This window comes from Typopeltis vanoorti, chromosome 5, assembly GCF_054136105.1.
Source record: "Typopeltis vanoorti isolate ZY-2024b chromosome 5, IOZ_Tvanoo_1.0, whole genome shotgun sequence".
In the NCBI taxonomy this organism is placed as follows: Eukaryota; Metazoa; Arthropoda; class Arachnida; order Uropygi; family Thelyphonidae; genus Typopeltis; species Typopeltis vanoorti.
Genome location: NC_143553.1, coordinates 73,416,109 through 73,439,629, shown reverse-complemented (window position 1 = coordinate 73,439,629; position 23,521 = coordinate 73,416,109). Strand labels below are relative to the sequence as shown.

The following is a 23,521-nucleotide window of genomic DNA, read 5'->3' as shown; positions in this document are numbered from 1 at the left end:
AGCAGCAGATTTATCGATCCGCACAATCTCAGAAATTGAATTACGCGAATATGGGATTTTAATTCGGAGAATTCTGCGGTTACGGTAACACCTGGAAGTCGCTGGCGTGTTCGGCGAATAATTCTAGAATGATGGGTGCATTTTCTGCTGGAACACACACTTTGTGCCATATGGAAGACAGTCACTGTGAATGGCAGCCACAATGGATAGGTACGTTGCAGCATTCATAATACGGTATAGTGGTATCAGGGCTGCAAGAAAGTCTCAGGAATATATCCTGCTGACTACTCTCTCCAGGTTTTCGCCTAACTCTCCGCCTACCATCTACAAGACATAGCTGGAAACAAGATTCATCAGAAAATGCAACTTTTTTCAGTCTTTAATGGTTTAACTACGTCTCTCAGATGCAGACTGTAGACGTAGTCAATGATGATTAGGCGTAAGCAACGGTGGCTTAGACCCCCAGAGTTTACTTCGGAGGTCCATAAGGAGGAGGATACATTGGATTGTAGTAAGGAAAAATACGCCATTGGGCCCGTGTTGAATTGCATGTTCAGCCATTCCACAGTTTTTCGTGTACGAGTTTGTCCAAGGCGGGCAACCTACGTTCACCACGTGATTTGAAGGTGTGGTGCCTGCTACTGGATAGGCATCAACTGTTCTGCTCAGTATCCTTCCACTCTTGGAACACCTTAACTACAACATTCCGCGAACAGCTTATAATATTGAGTTTCCTGGATACTACCACCCTACAATCATGCCCTTTTAGTCCATCAGTTCGGTCCTTTGCCCATGTCGATCAGCAATTTCGAATGAACATCGTAATCACAACTGACGCTAGATGAGAATCTAGAGGTTGGTTGTAATTAAATGGAAGCAATTAATGTCACGAAACTATTTACTGGGCGTATATTCAAACCGGTTTGCATTTTGTGAGATGAAAATCAGCGTTTCCGAGAGGAAAAATTCTACAATAACCATACGAAACCATCTAATTCACCTTCAGCCGAATCACACTTAGAACGATTCTTTGCATCCTAGAGAGGATAAAGCTTAGGTTAATCGAAGAGAGTAAATTCACGGCTGCGAAATGAAGATGACATTTTTTTTTTTTTTTTTTTTAAACAATAAATCCTATCCACGAAAGGAAATAAATCTATCGACATCGCACATTTCAGGTACTGTTGATGAGGAATAGGGATTAGATAATTCAGCTTCCCTGCTCTATTGATCAAATATCGCAATTTTTCGAGCCGTTTTAGGCCACTAATTAATAAGGGTGGCGGTAATTTCATAGTGAGCGATAAAAATTGTCTACTTCATGAATTCACTTTATTCACTTGGCAGAGAAAAAGTATTCTCTGCAGAATACTTTTTGGCACCGCTGGCTATTAAGTAGGCGTACTTAATAAGTTGACCACTCAGTGTATGTAAGCGTGTGTAAAACCTGTGTATAAAACCCTGTGACTATTCATTCTATCCCTTGTTGCTTAAGGCTAGCAATTGTATATTTATAAAATAAGTAACATATATTATTACTATACAATAATAATGATGACGATTACGATTTTTATTATTAAACTATCAACAAAGAATTTTATCAAATCCATGAAGGATGATGAAGTGGACCTAAAAATCCTCATGACAGCGTTAGATAATTTATGGAGAGGTCAATGCATAAATTTTTCATTCTTAATTAAGATCTGATTAATATTAAAAATAAATAATGGTACAAACAATCAAGTAGCAGCGAGACATGGAAATTTTGTATGGGGTTTCCCAGTCTCCTGTGATTTCGCGAGGTATTTTAAAATGACAATCTACAGTCATTATTATCTAATGCATTTGTGTGCATCGTCTATCACATGATCGTAATTATATTCGTTATACCTATTTTTACGAAATTGGCCGTACAGACTGACTATTACGTAATTCTTCTAAACCTGCATTGTCACTGCAGTTAGAATGCTTTTTTTTTCTTCCTTTTTTTTTGTTAGGAAATCGCAAACCTACGTACTCAGTGGGATAGTTCCAGTAGACAGCTGATGGAAATAATCATAAAGGAATTAGGTAGAATGATGCCTTAGAGGATTATCAAATACAGGAAACAAGCCTTCTTCTGTGCCTAATTAATAAGCATATACTATATAAATAATACGCAATGGGACCCGGGGAATGACAATGTTGAAAATTAACAGGAGCGGACATAGGGGAATGGGAAGGGAATGAAACGTACTTAAGGAAAAGGACAGTTCCAGAAAATATGAAAAAAAAAGGGGGGGGGAAGCAAATGGTAAACTCTGACTTCACCTATCTTGACAGCGAAAACCACATTTCTCTCTCTTTTTTTTTTTTTAATTATTTGCGGAAGGAGATAAAATTATATATACATTTTTGAATGTTTGCAGCCTGGTTACTGTTATCCATTCTCAAATCAACAGGTTGCGGGTTCGAATCCCGTAGTGCAATTGTCATTAGGTGGGAGATGAATTTTATCGTCCATGAGACCATCACCACCCCATTTATTGGAGGCCTGAAGTGGTGTGAAAAAGTTCCATTTTAGCCTCTAGAGTAGGGTTTCCACGTATATAAATATATCCAAAAATTAATAAAACGTAGAAAAAAATCTTTAGCCCATCCACGGTATTAATGTACTATAGGTTTAAAACGTTTCTTGAATGGGAGCAGCAGCACACACACACACAAAATAATAAATAAATTATGAAATCTAAATTAGTATGGTTTCTTCCTCTCAATACTTTCTCTTCGTTCATAGAAAAAGAAATCACCTAGAAGCGGACAATGATAGGGTGCTTAATGCAACATAAAATTCTTAAAATATTGTCATTAGTGCACACTAAGTATCGCCATGTTTGATAGCATTTTTCAATTTATTATTTATAAATAAAAAGGTCATAAATCTTTATAAATAATAAATTGAATATGCAATAAAATATGGCAGTGCTTAGTGGGGCTAAATAGCAATATTATGAGAATTACATGCTTTATTAAGAGCACATCATTATTGTCCACCTTCAAGTGATTTTTTTTTCACTAACGAACAAAAAAAAATGTTGAGATAAGGAACTCATATTAATCGAGATTTCATAATTCATTTAATGTATATTCAGTTTTATTTCCTTCTCTGAAACAAACAAACAAAAAAAAAAAAAAGGAACGATTTTTTTTCTTTCAAGAGGAGTTCGGAGCTTGCCATTTGCTCCTCTCCCTTAAACAGAAGATATATAAAATATCATCTTATAAGAGATACAACATATAATATATATATATATATATATATTACCAAGTATTCATAAACTGATGGCAATCAAAAATTAATTCTTGAAAATTTTTGTATTTGATCAATTTTAGTTTACATAAGAAAAAAAAAAAAAGAGATATTATACGGCATGCAAGCACCTACATATGTAAGCCACGTGGCTTAATATTTAACGCAGTAATAAGCAATACTAGAACCTCGCAAACTGAAACTTATAAATTCACTTATAATTTCAAAGGATATTCCAATATATTTTCAGATTTTATAATATATATATATCTATAATATATCTATAATATAATATATATATATATATATATATCTATAATATATATATATATATATATATATATATATATATATATATATATATATATATATATATATATATATATATATATATATATATATATAGAGAGAGAGAGAGAGAGAGAGAGAGAGATTTCAAAAATAACACTTTCAATCTAAAAAAAAGAAAAAAGAAAATATTTTCTTTACTTTGTAGGTTGGGGTGAATTGAGTAACGGTCTGTTCGAGATATTATACAAAAAAAAAAAAAAGTTAACAATATAGGTACATTATATTCAGTACAATTTGTTTGCATCAGTTCTCAAATTTTCATCCGTTTTTCAAGAGTTAATTATTATTATTTTTATTCGGAAATTAAGAAAGAAAGAGAACAGAACTGTGAAAAGGAAATTATTTGGACATAAAATTCTTTTAATTGATTGGCAATTCAGTTCTATTCTGGTTATCAGTATGAATCTACCGGTTTTTATTACCAATAGAAAAATAGAAGCATGTTTCTATTCGGGTGACAAGCAACTATAACAGAAACTGGTAGAGGAAAAAAATCGTAACACAGTATACTTATTTTTATCGAGTTGGGCATATTTTAGGAACACACATCACAAAAGGCTCACGCCAGTGTAAAAAAAAAAAAAAAACCACACACACACAAAAAAAAAAAAAAAAAAAACAGGAATAGAAAATAATATTTTTGGAATGGGGAAATCACTGGGTTGAAAGGGTAGACAAATACTTGGTATCAACATGATATTAAAGGTAACGGGAACACTGAGTGGGAATGAATGAAATGGGGACAAATGAATCGAGAATACCAGGATATCTATAAAAATGATAAGGAAGAAATAAAACTAAAAAACTAAAGATGTAGGCCAGTAGCTGGCTCACCTTTGTAGGAAGGTCCTCGTTAACACTGGCTGCCGGAATTTCGAACTGGTCAGAATAATGGACCAGTTCTATTTTTTCACCTTCAGGCCAAAAGAAATATTCCCTCCATTTCCTGAAGTATATTTAATTTTAATATGTAGCTCAGAAAGCGAAAGGTGAAGTTTAAGAGAAAATCAAGCTCATGAAATAAATACAGGGAGATTTATGCTTGTTTTCTGTATCTAGTGTTCAAAAAGAACCTTTTAAAAAAACAAAACCAGTATTTTTTAGTAGGCTTTGACACATTTGATGCGCAACAGAGACATGCTTTATATAATTATGACGTTTTTTTTTTTTCTTTTTCTCCTCCAGAATATTTGCTACTGGCTAATATCACTGTACGATGTTCGTTTCCATTCATTTTATTTAGGTCCTCTTCAACTGACGTGATGTGTTTATTTCAACGAATTACAGCTCACCGTGTGTGTGATTTTTAAAGGCTGATTTAATGGGTTTTGTTTTGAACGTGAGCAGACTTCACGATTCTAATTCTGTACTTTTATTTTTCCTTGTGACAACAAAGTAGTTAACTAAAGGACCTGCGTTACATCGATTTTGCCGTTTGCCTTGTAGAACATTTTATCTTGAACTATTATGATTAAATTTCTTAATAATAAATTTTGCTTTAAATTATAAAGAAAACTTCGGATAATTCATTGCAGTTTATTTATTATTATTCCAAACAGAAATGCTCCAATGGCATGCCATAAAAGATGTTCACGAAACAAATGCAGTTTAGAACTATTTGAATTCATTGCGATGCTAAATATTATGTGTATATTTGCAGTTCGAAAATAATATATATATATATATATATATATATATATATATATATATATATTATTTTATTTTTACCGATTAATTCACTACTGATAAAGGAATTTATGTGTATGTGAAATACTAGCTTTATTCATAAAATCATTGGTTGGTTTTCCTCTTCTCTGGAAAGAAAAGCTCGAGTTAGGGCAAGAAAAATATCTATATTTATGGCTGAGTAACTTTTTCGTACCTGATATAATCAAATATTCTTCTTCTTCGATTGTTTCCAACACCTGAAGCCTAGACCAGCCAAGTATTCTTAGCCTCCAAATTTATTATTTGTTTAATTTTAAAACAATTATTAAACAGAACCCTTATAAAGGGTCTTCATGTTCTAGGCAGAATTTGAACCCAAGTCTTTCCAGACCACGGCCATCTTTGTTGTTGAATGAGATATGGAGGCTCTCAATTTTATTTAATAATAATATTATTTAAGTAACGATAACATACGAAATAATATATCAACAATTTGCTTAATAACTTAAAGTATGAAAACATACAAAAATTCTTGTATAATGATTATTACTTCGTATATTTGATTTATTATACTTGCTGAACTGCTCTCAGAATGTTTGAAATTGCTATCCAATATATATAAGTTTCATCTGATAATGCATATGTTTATATTTTCAAAAAAAAAAAAAGTAAAAAATGATTCATTGTTAATAGACTGGTTATTCCTCTCGTCAAGATTCATTCATTCAAGTAACAATTAGAAAAACAAATGCGAGTATTTCTTCAAAAACAAGAGAAAATGTTTTCTGTTAGGAAACATTCTTAGACGGATTTCTATTGCTACAAAACTGCAATTTTCTTATTGTTATCAGTCAGTGTTGCACTACGAGAGTACTTCTTTCTTTCTTTATCATTTACTTTCTTTAATCCCAATAACCAAAAAATCGATAGCTCATCAGCCACAAATCTATCCATGATACTCGTGTACTTAATTAGAATGTATTTAGAAACTACGTGAGCTCAACAAAACGCTAAGAATGACGACTAAGGGAAATGATTTACATCATGCTATGTAAGAACACCATCATGCTTTTTGAAAGTCTGAAATAGTTTTCAAAAAGTACCATGTTTGTTCTACAGACCAATTCCCGGATTACCTAGCCATAGCGTACCTAAGGTTCAAAATGGGATATGTTCCCAACATTTCGTGGGCGGGCGGAAAAAAAAACAAATTGTTCAGAAGCGATTGTCCGTTGCGCAGTAAGATAAACTGCAATTCAGTCTAATTGACATTTATCAAACTGAATACTTAAAATAAAAAGTTAATTCTTTAAAGCTGAAGTTTGATTTCAGTCGAAATGTTTATTAAAATTAATTACTGTTCCATAGGATTACTGCAAGATTAAGAATAAGATCGAGGGGGAGAAAGAAAATTATGCTTTACTATATTTATATTTTTTACATTGATTAAAAGTTCAATATTTATCAACAAAAATTAAAAAAATGTTTACAGTCTCCCCATCTCAAGAACATATGCAGCATATCTAAAGCTGAATAAAAAATAAAAAAAAAGGACACATCTGGAGAAAATGAAAACAGGTTTCGATATATTCCTTAAATAACATATACAGATTTTCAAAAGTTTGGACTTTTTGTTTCAAGTTTTATTAATTTATTTAATCCTAAGGTTAAAATATAATGTACGACAATTCTTTAAAAATCACCGACTGTTAACAAATAAAATGCAAAGATTGAAACAACTGGATTCGTAGAATTTTCACTTTCCTAGTGAAAATATACTACTTAATATAATATAATACTTAATCAGAACCTTATATTATTAGAACAGCTTCTCTCAGTCTATTTTTCCCACAGGACTATAACTCTAGCTATTCAAGAAACGTATATACAGGTTCCTAAGGTCTTGTCCCTTAATATATATATTAAGAGGAAAGACCCCACATATAGTATATACTTTTTAAATGATCTTCAGATTCCAACTTTTTTGTGACATAGTATTCTAGATTCACCTTCCCCCCCCCACCCGATAAAAGTATGACATTTATGAACTACATAATACTACTCAGACTACATTAAATAGGGCGGGGAAGGAATATTCAAAATGACTATCAAGGAAATGAAATTTAATGTTATACACCCTAAAACAAAGTTATATAGTTTTCTTATATCTTGCTCACTTAGTGAAAAAACTGCGCAGATCTTTTAAATTTTAAAATACAATCTTTAGTAAATAAATACAAAGAAAAGTGCTACCACTTTTTTACTAACAGGTACTCAAATTCAAACCAACAATGGACAGCTACGTTTAAATTTGGGCTATTATATAAAGTTGAATTACTTCCTCCTCCCCCCTCCTCCCCCACCAAAAAAAAAAAACGAAAACTGTACAATCTCCACACATACACATTGTGAAATCATGTCCCGTCCATAAACAGCAAAATTAGCATTATAATATGCAGATAACTACAGGATGAAAAAATCCTGTTTTCTGACTATTTGTCCATACTTTTCGTGTAATTATTAAACTCGAATAAAATGCATATATGCTGGTTTTCTCTTTCTAGTGTTCCTGTTCTGCGAAAATAAGACTTCAAAATAAAGAATATGACTCATTCTTCCCCCCTCCCCAGTACAGTCCTGACATGACTTCTCTAGACTTTGATCCATTCCCTTCTGCGAAAATAAGACTTCAAAATACAGTAAAGAATATGACTCATTTCTCCTCCCCCAAGTGCAGTCCCGACATGAGTTCTCCAGACTTCGATCCGTTCCCTAAGCTGAAGAACCGCTGTGTGGAAACAGCCGAAGGTACTGCTGAAATAATTCGACTTATCAAACCATGAACAAAAAGGGTTTCTGAGAAGAATGACTTAATTAAATGTTGAATACCAGTGATAAGGCAGGCAGAATATTGATTATATTTTAGGCCTGTAAATGTTTGGTTTAACAATAGGAATACAGCCAGTAGAACACTTTTGAAATGTGCCTCGTGCGTGTGTGTGTAGTTTGGGTTTTGTTTTTCTTGGTTTACCTGTCAGAAAAACATAATAAACAACTTTTATGTTTCTGACAGGTAAACCAAGCCACGACTATCACCACTAATGGCCAAACAAAACTGCAACTCGGAATTTTCTCTGCCCCCCACCCCAAAAAAAAAAAAAAATCTCGTATAGTAGGCTGGCATGTGTTTATTCCCATTCATACTACCCCTTTCTTCTTTTCATTTTCAACTTTATTTGTTTGTCATTTTTTCCTAATTATTTTTATATATGCAACAATATCAAGAGGTTCAACGATATTATCAATTTCCTATGAATCATTGTATTATTCTCATAACAATCGCTATATTAATATTAAATCTCAATAATCAACAATTATCGACTTCAGAGAGACAACAGAATTGGCCAGAGATAGAACCAGACGTGAAAGACTTGCACATAGGGGACTCAACCTTTCATCTGACGGATGAGAAAGAAGAAGAAATCAACAATATATAAAAATAATTTTAAAAAAATGATGCTAGTTGCTTAGTACATTATTCTAGTTTACCATCCTATAAAAATCGCCCTTAAAAATTAACAATACCGAAACAACATATTCGGTAGTGCTGTATTTAGTTATTCATCACATATTAATAATTAACAATGCATTCAGCAATTGTTCATATAAACCATTCTAATTTAGTTCACATTAATCCAATTATCATTATTATTATTACATAAGGGTACCTCTTAGGGAGTCCATAGACTCATTTCGGGAGGTCAATTAATTTCAAAAACATTAATTTATTATGAACATACTAACTCTATCAGTATTTTGAAATAATTATCACTTGTAATGAAAGAATAATTTACTAACTACATACTAATCATCTGTATCTTCCTCTAACTATAACATTTTTCTGATTAATTTTTTCCAAGTATCTAAATTATCAGTGTTCATACCATTTTGCTAAAGATTATTATTATTATTATTAACTAGCAAGATTTGGAATGTTACAATGGCCTGTCTCACCACTGCAATTAAACCATCAGTCATCTGAGTTTTACTAGTTGTCTAGGAGGGGGGTGATAGCCCAATCTTTTGGATCGGCTATACAATAATTTCTCGCAAAATAAGATAAAATAAAAACAAATACTCGTTGTATAATTCTGTTTATTATATCGTAAGTATAAGTCAATAGTAATTACTGAGAGGGGATAAGGAATTTCCAATTTCTTTTCTTTTCATTATTTATTTTTAAGATGATAGCAGCTGATAGAGATATTCTGAATATTTGACATTAATAAGATCAAACACGAACAAAAATATTTTTATTCTAACAAATTAGACCCTTTCTATATGCAGCTGCAATGGATTGTGGTTCGTTTAATTTACAAAAGCTTAATTTATTCTGAAATCGTCAAATAATTTATAGGTGAGACCTTTATGCCCATACAATTTGGGAGAAAATTACTATTTAACAATCTAAACCTATTTCAGAGATGGTTGTCATCAACGCGGTTTCTGTTACTAGTTCCTAGTACGTCAGTTTGTATTCGCATTTTAGTTCCCATTCGATTCAGATACTAGATACGAATTAATACATTACCGACTCGTATTACAACGAAACCCTTCAGACACTTGAGGAAATACAGTATATTCTTCGAGTCGTATGATATGAGATCTCAAGAGCTCTGTAAACTATGCCACAACAAATATTTCGTTCAGTAGTTTGCAACGGGCAGGATGTGATACAATAGAAACTTGTCTAAAGAAAAATACTAATTCCAAGCGAGTGTTACAGACTGGTATTATTGATAAGTGCTTGGCTGAGGCTTATATTGCTTGTTATAATGCGCTCAATGTAGGTCTGTGGATAAAAAAGAGAAGCTTTGTGCGAAGGATACGGAGAAAAAAGATATTACACAGTATAAGACTTATCTTTTAATATAAAAAGTAAATTTTATAATGTCCAGAGCTGTTCTCTGAGGTTCGCCCCGAAACTGTTTACTATAGGTTTAAAAAATTTCCATATGTATTTTTATTTATTTTTTCAAACTAAAAAAAAAAGACTAAATAAGCATTTAAAAAAAATGAGTTCAAATGCATTTAATTAAATTACTACAGTATTTCTATTATCACAGGTACTGAATCAACATCTGCTTATAAATCATGAGCACACGAAAAGACAGCTACATATGTTCTTATGCAGGCAGAATAATGAAATATATATATATATATATAAATCTATCCCCAAATTATTTAATCCGTGTAAAGGTTAAACCAGTTTCTTGGAAATACAAAGTCGTTGAATAGAAGAAAAGATACACAAAATGTATTATAAGAGTGGGTCCCCCCAACATCATCATTCTATACTGGTCCCAACAGTTTTAGCTCATCTACTCATCATTATCGAAAAAAGTGCATTTTGAAAATGAAATTAGAGATAGCAATATAATAAAAGTTGTTTAACATGAAAAATAAGAGACGGATTGTTGGACTTAATAAACTGAAAATCAAAATACTGTAGAAAAAAAACTAGCCCAATTATTTAATCCGTGTAAGGGTTAAACCAGTTTCTTCGAAATACAAAGTCGTTGAATATATATAGACTTAGTCGCTATGAACAGTTCTATGAAAGATGTCATCATATAAAAGAAAAGCTGCAACTTGCCACTCCTTAACTTTTTTTTTCAGGATGTAGCAATAAAGATAATCTGTTTAATGATTAAGCAAACTTTAATCCTCAGAGGGATCTGAGTAGCTTATTTCTTAATTCCGTAGGAGAATCCCCTCCGGACTATGGATTGATTAATATCAAGTCTTTTCTGAAACTTTTTCTTGACGGTAACTAAATACAACTACATTCAAAAGTCAAAAATGAGGAAAGTACCACTTTTTATAACCATACTATAGTATAGCCATAATCAGCAATACAAATAAAAATCGAGTTGAGAGGCTCCGATTTAGGCTTTTATGAGAAAGATATCTGATTTTATTATTTCGGAATGTAATGAAAGATATTTCATCCATCTCCTTGCCAAGTAGTAAATAAATGAAATATAGTCAGTGCCGTCATCAAGAATTTGGAGGTGGTACATTAAAAAATTGACTATACTTATAAATTGTAATAAATGGTTTTCAGTAATAAAATTAAATCCTTTATTGATTTGTGACAACACACTTCATATTTTCATTAAACTGATGCTTTAAAGCAACACACACACACACACACACACACACACACACACACACACACACACACACACACACACACACACACACACACACACACACACACACACACACACACACACACACACACGAGAGTGTACTGAAATATACATTACATAATAATGTAATGTATATTTCATTATTATGTAATAATAATGAAATATACATTACATTGTGATAATCACCATGAAGGAATTGAGGTAGAACCATGTCACTTACACATTATTCTGCATATTCCTCACAAAGTGTTATACACTTCTTATAACGCTGCTGCATCATTTACAATCCTCTGAGAAAAGAATCCTTTGTTGCACAAACCAGTCATTAGCTGCTGTTCCTGTTTATGAGAACTCCCCTTTCCCCATATATTAACTATCAAATACAGTATATCATTTTAAAACGGATGAGTTTTAATTCTTCCTGCGTTTATCTTTAATGGATAGTTGAAATCTGTTATTTAATCAGTGACAGAATTGGTATACAAATTGAATTTGAAAGGCATGCTGTCGAGAGTTTCCTTATGTATTTTTCTTTTTTTAATTAAAATACATTCAGCATGTGATTTCACTAAAAGTTACAGTAAGCGTAGACTTACTGTCACTTTTACTTTTTTAATAGTAAAAAATTATATGCATGGCTTATATACACGGCAGAGAAAACATTCTATTTACACTACTGGTAAAAAAAAAATAGTAATATACGTTGAAACGCTTATAGTGTTCTTCTGGCGATAAGATAAAAAATAATTCAAACCTTTTTTTATTATTTTTAATTAAATATTTGCGGAAGTAGAAATCTTTTAATATCACGTTCCAGTTACCATGTTAAACATAGAATTTCGCCTGCAATATGTATATTTTTTGAAAAAGTCGCTCCAGAGAACTTTATAAAAGGCTCATCATCTTGTTATTGCTTTTTTAAACTATCAGAATGGCGTTGTGTATACATTTTCTCTTAATATGCTTTGTCATCTTCTTCCAGACATAACTGCCACTGAGTCTGATATTCACTTTCTAGATGCTTCATAATAAGAAAGATATATTCCCGCTTCGTCTTTTTCTTTACTCTTTTTTTTTTTTTCCCCAGACATGTCATTCTGTCATTTCTTCATCTAAATCACAGACTATCATTAATTAGATTATTATTATTATTATTTTATTTATTATTAATTATTTATTTTTTTGAAGAGCATCTGTTGAGTCACCTGTACACTCAATTTCATTTAAACTTTATTTGGGAGAAGGCCATCATCATCTCCTATTTTAAAGAGTATATCTTACAATTCTTACATCATCACAAGAAGTACTGTATATACATTTTTATATTTGGCTGTACAACTAAAACTTCGATTTAAGTGCACAATCTCCAATTTTTTTCCCCTCGTAATCTCCTAATATGGACAACCTTAATCTCCCAAAGCAGCTTGGGATCTCTTTGATAACCGATTTTGGTTCTATATCATTATGCAAATAATGTATATTAATTCGCTTAGCAGAAGCCTGAAGTAGTTTGAAAAAGGAGCAGGATTTCTGGCATATGTATATATCTTAGTCAAACCACGGTACTAATAATAGTATTCTATACGGTAATTGTCTTTTGTCGGTGAGTTCGCATTAAAAAAAAAAAAAAAATCAGTACTAGAGCCTCCGTAGCTCATTCGGTCATGATGATGCCCTTTGAGTGGAAAAGCTTGGATTCGAATCACGTTTGAGTTGCGAACATCTTTTTTTAAAAGCTTTTTTCGACTAAAAGGACATTAGCGAGTCACGAGGTGGCAGGGTTTTACTTCCACAAGACAGACGAACAGGCCAAAGAATATATATATATATATACACAATTGAAACTAGTAATTAGGTTTTTATAAAGCAAAGTCACTTGGCCGTGATAGGCCACTGAGCCTAACATGTTCATCAGTACTGTACAAACAAATGCCACACTTAGAAATATGAATAATCTACTGTTCCAATAACATGTAAAAACTATGATGAAAGTAGTTTTTTAGCCATGAAAAAAAAAAAGCGTTTGAAGGTAGGCGCATGGTCGCACAGCTCTCTATTTTGATATTCAGAAACACTATAATGAGTTGAAAAGAAAGGTAACACACAGGGCTGTATTTATGCACAAGCTCTAGCTGGGAACCCCTGAAAAATTATGACCAATTTAAGGGCCCCCAAACAATGAGATGGAGCCCTGGAGCGCTTCGGGAAAAGTGAAGTACGGCCTTGGAACACATAAAAGTAAAAAGGATATCAGTCCCTTGCTCCGCTTCAACAACAAAATCCGAAATATACAACTTCTAATATCTATTTGTTCTTTTATGACGATTTATATCAAAACATTCAGATTCTAAATACAGTATTTAACATCAACATGAATTGAATGGTAAGTACAATGCAGTGCTAAGAACACAATCAATCAGAACATTTTCCGCATTAAAATTACAGTGAAATTATTTCAAAATGACAATTTTTTTTGACCTATTCACGGTGTTATAATACTATATGCGAGTTCCACAGACTATTCGAAGACAGGAAATAACTTTTTTTCTGACTTACTACCTACCCTCCATTACTCCTCTCCCCAACTTTGGGGACACCAAACAACTTTTTTTCCCTTGTCTTCTTTCCCTGATTACATCAAACTGCTCAGATGCTCTAGAACCTTACAATGTTCCAAAACCTGTCGTGGGTTGGACTGCAAATAATAAAACTGGTAACCTATCAATTTTCTGACTCAACTATTCTCACTAAAACAGAATAGCTACAGAATTGCATTCCTTTAAAAACCAAAGGCGTATGTTGTTGTATTTCACTATTTTAAAAAAAATGGAGCGTACTTCTCATCAACTTATACACTCAGTGACAAATATCAGAGACATTTCCATTCTAAACATAATCAGTAACAAGAGACTAACGACCACATATTAGTTATGTTGCCTCTGGAACACATAACTTCGTTGAAGTGTTGGATAACGAGCAAAAAGTAATATCCTGAGTTGGATTCGAAAATGAGATGATGGTTGAAGCCATGCCAACCAGTAACGATATCTCGGAAATCGTTGCGCCTGGCCACATGCAACACTATCTCGAGTACCTCGTGGTGAACAGAAAGTATCAGGCCAACGTTAAGCATGTGGTTAGAATCATTATCGATGAGAGGCAGACAAAAGAAAGCAAAGGGCTGTGCGGTACAGCTGAAGATTGCGAGGAAATGTATTTGATTGCATCGAACACCATCTCCTATGGAATATAACAGTAAACCTTTTAATACCAAACAAGTAACAAAGTCGTGCTTGATCACAATAATGTAAAGCAATGAGCTGATCTGTGGCCTGTTTTTTTGGTACTTCTCAGGCCAGGTGGAACGGTAGGAAACGAATGATCTCCATTTGCCAACTATATTCATTCATTTTGATTCTGCATTTTTCAAAAGGATAACGCACCGTCACATGTCATCCAGGAATGATTACTGGAACAAAACACTGGCTTCATCTTTTTTTTTTTTTTAGACTGAATCCTAAATTACAGATCACAATCTGCTGAGCATTTTGGTGGAGCGAAATGTTTATGACAAGAACCAACTAGTGGCAGATCTGACGGAACAGCAAAAAAATCTTCATATCCAGCTAGGGTAGGATATATGAGTGGATGTCTCAGTGCAACTAGGCTATTTCTGAAGGCTCGTAAGTCTAACAAGCTATCTGATGGCCAACTTTAATAAAGAGTGACCTAGTTTATTATTATTCCTAAACACTGGCCATAGCTCACAACAAATACTAGGGGAAAAAGAGTATTAGCATGTGGAAAATCTCGCTTGTGAAATTTCCAGATTTTTTGCATAATTTTCTTAAATCAAATTTTAACATTTCGTCAGAAAATGCGTTTTTTCGAGTTACTTCGGAGTAAGAGACAGATATTCGTTAGTTATGGAGCCAGTCAATAAATTACCAATGCTGTCTCTTACATTTCGATCGTCCTCTCTCCTGATGTCATATATGTATGCATATGCACGTATATGTATATTATTACCACGCTGAATTGTGTATATAACGTACAAATAAGAACTATCGTGCTATCCCGTAATTGCAGCATAAAGTTTTATGAATGAAATAAAAGTGTATTTGTAAATCTCATTAAGCATTTACAAATGTTTCACATAAATGTTTTAAGCTGGTATTTTAATAACATAATTATTATAATGACACCTCCAAGGACTCATCGCGGGAGGGCACTCTTATAACCATTTTATAACTTGCTCATGATTTTATATGTAATATGGCATTCTAAGATACATAATTCGTTAGTTGCAATTATGAAGGAAACAACTAAGGCTAGGAGATCGACATATTGTGTTAATTGCGTGTGTTCTCGGTCAATTTGTTTGCTTTGTGGGGGAATCGACTTCTGAGAGGAAGCGTACTTCATAGAAGACAGGATGACACAAACCCCGTCTATGAGACTTGCTAACTCACCTTCAGTTCATAATTAGTTAATGAAATCCCCTGGGCTTGGCGAAAATTGTTCAAGATACTTCCATATATATATATATATATATATATATGCACCACTTCAGAGTAATGCATGTATACCAATGTTCATTGCAAAGATGTCTCGACCTCGTACGGACAACATTCATTTTCCACAATAAGCAAATTAATATTTATTTTAACAAACCTATGTTTTTTAAAAAAGTTAAAAGCATATATACATGGTCCACTTTCCTCTAATTGCCTTCCTATTAGTGCTACTTAGTTTTTTAAGGATTATAAGCGTGTTCTTTGAACATACAACTGTTTCTAATCGCTTAAATCCTCTTTGTATGCTGCCTGTCCTTTTGACAAAGGTAGCCGGTGGCACGAAGCACTAAAGGCTGGGAATTAGCACGCCAAGTAATAAGAATTACTTGCCTCCCCCCCATATAATTGGCTACGGGTTGCTGTCAGAAAGGATTAACGCCCACGCAAACTCTATCCGGATAATGATCTATTTCTTATATATATAATGTAATATGTCTTAAAAAATAATTAAGGCCCATTAATAATTTTCTTTCTAGTACACATCTTTGTCTCTATAATAATATAATATAATACTGTTTGAATTCCCAGTTTTCGCGTATGTTGTATATATAAGAATGCCATTTTAGTGATTTACCTTTTGATTACCATATACCATACATAACACATTTAAGCGTGCGATCAGATCTGCTTGCACACGCGGCTGATATTGCTTATATTGAGATAACTGGACCGAACATAATTCCTATGGACGTATTCCACCTCGCGATAACACAGATGTAGAATCTTCGAGATGGTTTCACTTCTGTATCTTGGTCATCGCTTTGGTTGCAGTAGAAACATGTGCCTAAATATACGGATGAGGTACTAAATCCCCTCACAATCTGACGTTTTGTGAATTTTTTTGTTTGTATATATATATGTATGACGTTGAATCACCAAAGGCGGAACACACGTATATATATATATATATAATTCAAGTTGTGTATTTCAGCTTTACTGGTCGAACCATTATGATCTGGTTCAAGTGATTCCAATTTTAAATTAAAATTTCTAGGATTTAAATAAAAACAATAAATTAAAAAAAAAACTTGGTTGTAATGGAAACGCGTATGGGAGGTTATTAAAGCATTAGATACGGAGAGGAAGGATTTCAATTGCTTACTTTCCGTGGCCGAATCCCACGGATTTTATATTTTAAGACATTCCATTCACTCTGGGCCCACCCCCTTGATCTGGATGATCAAGGCGGATGGAATTTGCTAGACAATAAATATATACATATATCGTAAAACTGCATCAGGACATCTCTTACTCGGGAATAATAAAATGGTTTGAATTTCGAAAGTACAGAAGAGCTGATATCAATTATATATGCATACACGAAGATTTTGGATAGTTTTTCCCTACAGCAGAAGTCTGCATTTTCAGCGGAAAGATTGTATAAAAACTTTTTTTTTTTTAAATTCTGCAAATTTTTTCAAGTAATGCGTGTCCTTTTTGTCTACACACGTTTTATATCACTTTGTAGACTGTGACCATCTAAAATCCATTTTAGATGTTTATGGCCCGACACCAGTAATAATTAGATTCAAATGTAAACGTTTGCTTTGAGGATGACGAATTTGTACAAGGAAGGGACGCTTCCGATGTGATCTTTATTTACAAAGTTTTATGTAATGTATATTAATTTTAATTCTTAAATGATGCTAAGTGGTATCTCACTTAGATGGTTTTTCATTATTCTAGTTCTTGCGATGAATTTCACGATGAATTTTACTTGCAATTCCAGTGTCTTACGTAAACTTCTTTTTCTTCTCTGGAGTGAAAATAAAAAACCGTTTGATATATATACTTACCCTATTTATTAATAATAAAATAAAAGGAATACAGGAGTCTAATTCAGGTGATGCCATGTTCGAGAAAAAAAAAGTATTGGTAGTGTATACATACACAGAAAACGATAGTTTACAATCGGAACTTCTTTATCACATTATTGAAATGATCACATCACAGGGTATACGTCAAGTTTCCTTAAACTATGATTTTTCGAAAAAATCAGTTTTAAGGAATCGAAGAAAAAAAAAAAGCGTTTCTCTTCCCGGCCGACTGCAATAGCGAATTCACGAGTCGCCCATTTTTCCTCATAGTTTTAATTCCGATAGTACGACACTAACTCCGAAACAAACAAACAAAAAAAAATGTAGTACCTACAACGTCAATGGTGACCATTTATAATTAAAAGGCGATTTTGAAAATTTGACACGAATTTATGATGGGTCGTACTAAGGAATTGAAAACACAGATGTCACACTATTACATTATGTATTAAATATCAAACTTTTATTCCTTTAGTATTAAAATTAATTTACAAAACTAATATAAAAAAATTATTATCCACTGCCAGTATCACTTTTACTTGTTTTGATATATATCATATGAACAATAAAGGGAGTCAACGTATGAGCCTGGAAGTTTTTCCTAGGACGCACTTTTATTCACTATCAATAAGAAATGTGTAGATGTCGTGGTGCGAACTTCAGTTGGCGTTTCTTCTCTGATCCGGTTATTCGCCACCTTTTCAGCGCGATGGAAAATTTCATTAGCTGTAATTTTTTCTAATCACTATGAAGTGTAGAGATTATTCTGAAAAATAATCACCACAATTCTCCGTATTTAAGTCTGATCTACTAAATGAAGATTAAACAATGAACGACTTCAAATTTTTGAAAGGGTATGCAGTTTATTTTAAAAAACACCCTACTTTCATTGCTTTGTATTTTGTGGAATTCGCAAAATCAATAGAGGTGGTTTGACAAAAAAAAAAAAAACTTTCTAGAATGAATGTAAAAAGTTTAGTACAAATTCTTTTAGAACTAGATTATATAATTGAAGCGAATATACTTTTTCCTGGATGCTTTTCAAGAAGTATTATTTTCATTAAATACAAGAACCATTTCCGTTTAGCTACTTTCTTTAATGATTGAGAAAAAAAAAAAAAGATGAAATATCTATATAAATAAATAAAATTTACCAAACTTTCGCAGAAATAATTACAAAAATGACTTGTGTTGGAATCTATTTTGATGAGTGATTCAGGTCGACTGTCCGTTCTTTCTTGCTACGCAATTCGAATCTCCCAACTTTATTTAATGCTCCTCCAATTAAATTGCGATCGATCCAGTTGCAAGTAGCTACCCTCATCCCACCCAAAAAATACATACCCACAATGGAGGACTTTCTTACGATATTTGTTAGCACACCATCGAAACACTAAACAGAATTTATATTCTAGTGTTCCGAAGGTGTGCTAACAAATATTGTTTTGCACACTTGTGTTTTGTCACATCAGCTCAGAAGTACCGGGACGACCATTTGTCAACTGTAGTAGTACTGTTAGTTAAGAAATGAGTGATAATTAACAGCACTGTAAGCAGACTTGCACACCTCCAATGTACAATTATAATTTAAAAGTATTCAATCGTTGTGAATGTTAATTTAAGTTGTTGGCAGGAATAGTACGAAGGCCATATCCTCCACTTAATGCAGCGTGTACCGATCATCGGTTCCGAGGATGGTTAACTACTGACACTGGCTTTAATTCAGAAATCGTGGAATTTAACATGTAAAATAAAATTAAACAAATCTCACACAATAGTAATTAACATTTACCATACCAAAAGATACTTATCACATCCTTTGTTTAACCTCTTAATGTACAGTTCTGCACACTTGTAAATCCATCTGAATGAATATTCTCCAGGATCATGGAGAATATTTATAACTATTCGCCATCCTTTGTCCTTCACACATATATATATATATATATATTTTTTTTTTTTTACTGTATATTTATTACTGTATGTATATTTATATTTTTACATGTTTATTTATCCTGGAGAATATTTATAGCTATTCGCCACCCTTTGTCCTTCACTTTTTTTTTTTTTTTTTTTTACAAGAATCTGCTGGATTATAATAACTACTTAAATTTGCGGAAATAAGTCTAAAGGTGTCTCAGAGTCTATAACATTCAAAGTTAGAAAAAAACCTCTCACCGGGAATCTGTTCAAAAGTAGTTGCTATTTTACAGCGAGAAAAGCGAATGATACTTTAAACTATTGCATAATTATAGATTTATAATTAAGAATAACTACAGAATTATAGACAATTCACAAAAAGCTTCACTAAGTACTGATTAATTCCCAACATTGGAGTTTTATCTTTCCAGAAAGACTACTACGAAACTAGATTTAAAAATTTACTGAGGAGTTTCACAAGCTTCTGATGATGTTCATCCAATATTGCATGGCCCACATATTCACCATTAAGATACAGTATAGTTAAAATTTGAAAATAGAATGATTTTATCATCTGAAGTTTCAAAAAAACATTCTGCGCCTTCCCATGGTTTCTGAAATGCACCTCACTACTTGCGCTTAAATCCGAAATCAGTACAAATCACATTAAGAAGAGGGGGGGAAAATAATTTAGATTTATTAGGCAACAGAATATTCAGGGACAGTTTCGGTAAAAATCATTTTTAGACGTTATGTAAACAATAAGAAACTGCACCTGCGAGCAGCGTTTAAGATGAATTGTTATCATGTTAGCACATGATAAACACTCTTAGAATACATCTTCAGTTAAAGAAATGTGATCATTCTAACCTTCTTAGAATATTAGGAAGACTAGTCAGTTTCGAAACTGCATAAACAGATGTGAAATAGACAAGAGTTTGAAATGATTTGCAATATATGTCTGTTACGATTCGAGAAACTATAATGCTGTAATTATGAACGTTACGCAGAAGTAATTAAAGGGGGAAATAAACTGATTTATCGAGAAATGTTAATTTATATATAATTACCATTTCTCAGATCAGCTCATGTCTGTCCGGAATGAATATATATTTTTCTCCCCGGCCAGGTATTGTACACAAGAGTTCCTAATACTGGAGATCACCGTGATTTCACCTTTCGAACACAGCGAGCAGATTTATTAATAACATATGTAAAAGAGTTTTCACAAAGCGAAAAATAAGTTACAAAAATTGCACATGAAATCCGAAATTCTTCGGATCCAATAAACGAAAACAAAGTATTTAACACTGAATAATTAATATGTTGCACTACGAAGGGATAGCAAGTGAAATGATGCGCTACAAGGGGAGCTGTTCTGAAACATGAAATTATGATCGAATGTTACAAATAATTATGTCCACTTTAAATAAAATATGTATATGATTCGCGAACCAATAAACAATATATAAAATATACAAAAAAAAAGTAATTTATTTGCATATTCTAGTTTTGTCGATATGAGAGACTTACTTGCGTGTTAAAAGTATCCATCGTGAAGAAGCTGAAATAAAATTAATTCCACCCTATCGGTTTGCTTCTTAAAAAAAAAAAAAAAAAAATTGGGGGTATTCCCGTTGAAGAATAATTTGACAGTGAAAAAAAAATAAGCAACATAAGCTGAAATAATGCTTAATACACATTTTATTTCACTGTACAAAACCTCCTATTGTCACTGTACAGAAAAAAATAGCTTTATACAGAATTTGTACAGGAAGAATTGTACAGCACTGCCACCTCCGGAGGAAACATTAGGCCTAAATCGGTCCTTTAAAAATTACAAGCAAATACCAACAACGAAAAATCAAAGCCAAATTGAAAATTAATTCAAAAACTGTTACAGATTTTATAAGCCCAATCTGAGCATGCAATACAAAAACACTAGGACTATTTTTTTTTCCTTTTTTCTTATTTTTTACACAAGGCTTTACAACAATTTCTTGCTAACGAAAAGAGGAAAAAAAAACTGTGCAAAAACTGACTAAGTTACAAGCTAATGGCAGATAGGCAAATCAATGGAAAGAAAATCACCTTCGAAAAGCTGGCATACAGTGGAATACAGGGATGAATTTGCGGGGCACATATGAAGCTGCTAAGGTCTAGAATCCATTTACACACTGAAGAAGGTATACTGAGTAGAGGTATTGTAGGATGAGAACTAAAAATAAATCACAGTTCAATAAGATCAACCCACTTCAGGCGAGATGCAAACTCCATCCTTGTGCTCCGATGTCAAAAATCCACTGGCCACGAGAAATCCTGCAAAGTGGTATCCATTCCGGGTCGGTTTCCGTAAAAAGGGCAGTCCTATGAAAACAGATGAATGTTCAACTGGGTGGTCCCTAAATGCTGTAATTGTACTTGAGATGCGACTTTTCCAACGATTTTGAGTGAGTTAGGCCTAACCGTATCCGAATTTGGCTGTATCGATATAATACACTGTCGAGATCACACATAGGACTCTCCCAGGAGACCTGGGAGTTTTGAACTTGGCAGATTTTCTACCTAGCTGGAAACGTATGCCGCCAACTTCTCGAAATTCATATTCCGGGGGTCCATTATGAAACAGTCCCAACCATTACTTCCTCGCATACTCTCCTTACATGTAGGAGGCCTAGGGTACCTGTCATAAATCGGCGGGCTGGCGACGGCGACGTTTCCGTTGGTAGAAGGATTGCTCACTTTCTCCCAACAGTCCGTAGACGACGAGGATGACTTAGAGCCATCATACAATACACAGATACTTCCGTTCTCACCGATCCTATACGACACTTCTCTAGGGTCAATCCACAGGGTTAATTCGTTGGGAAACAATTGCCGGAGACTAGCCTCATCTAACCCGCACGCCATCCCAGCTTTGGCGATGATGGGATCCATTTTATGGTTAATTCTAAGGCAACGGTAGCCTGAGCCTTTACACGGTTTTTCAGGAAACCAATGCTGCTGGTAATGGTGCCTGAGCATTTCCTCAAGCTTCGTAGAAAACAGTTCAAGTTGTTGATTATTTAAGGAATTACCATTGCCGATCCTTAGAAGATTAGCAAGGAATTGAGAAGCACTCTTTATTTCCAGTCTCATTGTGTGCGAATTCGTCGTATTTCCGACAGCTTGAAGACGTTTTGACTTGCCAGCTTTAATACGGTGGGATAGCTGAAGGCGATACGTGGTAGTGTCCTGAAACAGCCGAGACAATATGGCGACTTTTGGCTACACCCTGAGCAGACTCCTTTGTCTCTACGTCAAGAAAATGAACTGATTCTTTGGCTTATAAGTCACAGGAAGCTCACTAAATCACAGACAGTGGTACAATCCCATCTAACGTCGTTCTATGTTCAATCCTTTCCTTTCTTTTTCCTTCCTCTCTCGGTCGCTGGACGGCAAAGTTTGGCAAACAACGGCGTCGCCCGCCGACGTGGCACTTCACACACTATTTTATCTCTCGCTACTAACGTCGACTGTTTAGTGTTTTTATTCCTCTTCTCTCTCTCGCTCGCATAGTGGTGACGTCAGTAATAGGAATTGCCACAGCTGACGTCAAAACGGACCAATCAGGATTCAAGAGGGTGCTTCCGATGTTGAGAATTATAAACAGGATCTCATTGCTATTCGCTGATATTTATAGAC

At 33.5% G+C, this 23,521-nt stretch overlaps 1 protein-coding gene across 1 annotated transcript; it reads right to left on the bottom strand.

Annotated features, from left to right (window-relative positions):
- Window positions 1–21,523: 21,523 nt before the first annotated feature.
- On the bottom strand, window positions 21,524–23,352 carry LOC150106531 (protein BTG2-like). The gene has a single exon (XM_090393174.1). The coding sequence runs from the start codon at window positions 22,973–22,975 to the stop codon at window positions 22,403–22,405; it is 573 nt and encodes a 190-aa protein (XP_090249300.1). The 5' UTR covers window positions 22,976–23,352; the 3' UTR covers window positions 21,524–22,402.
- Between the last annotated feature and the right edge of the window lie 169 nt (window positions 23,353–23,521).

What these genes read in the sequence shown, in the direction of transcription:
- LOC150106531 (XM_090393174.1), bottom strand. Translation starts at nt 22,975, where the DNA reads ATGAGACTGGAAATAAAGAGTGCTTCTCAATTCCTTGCTAATCTTCTA.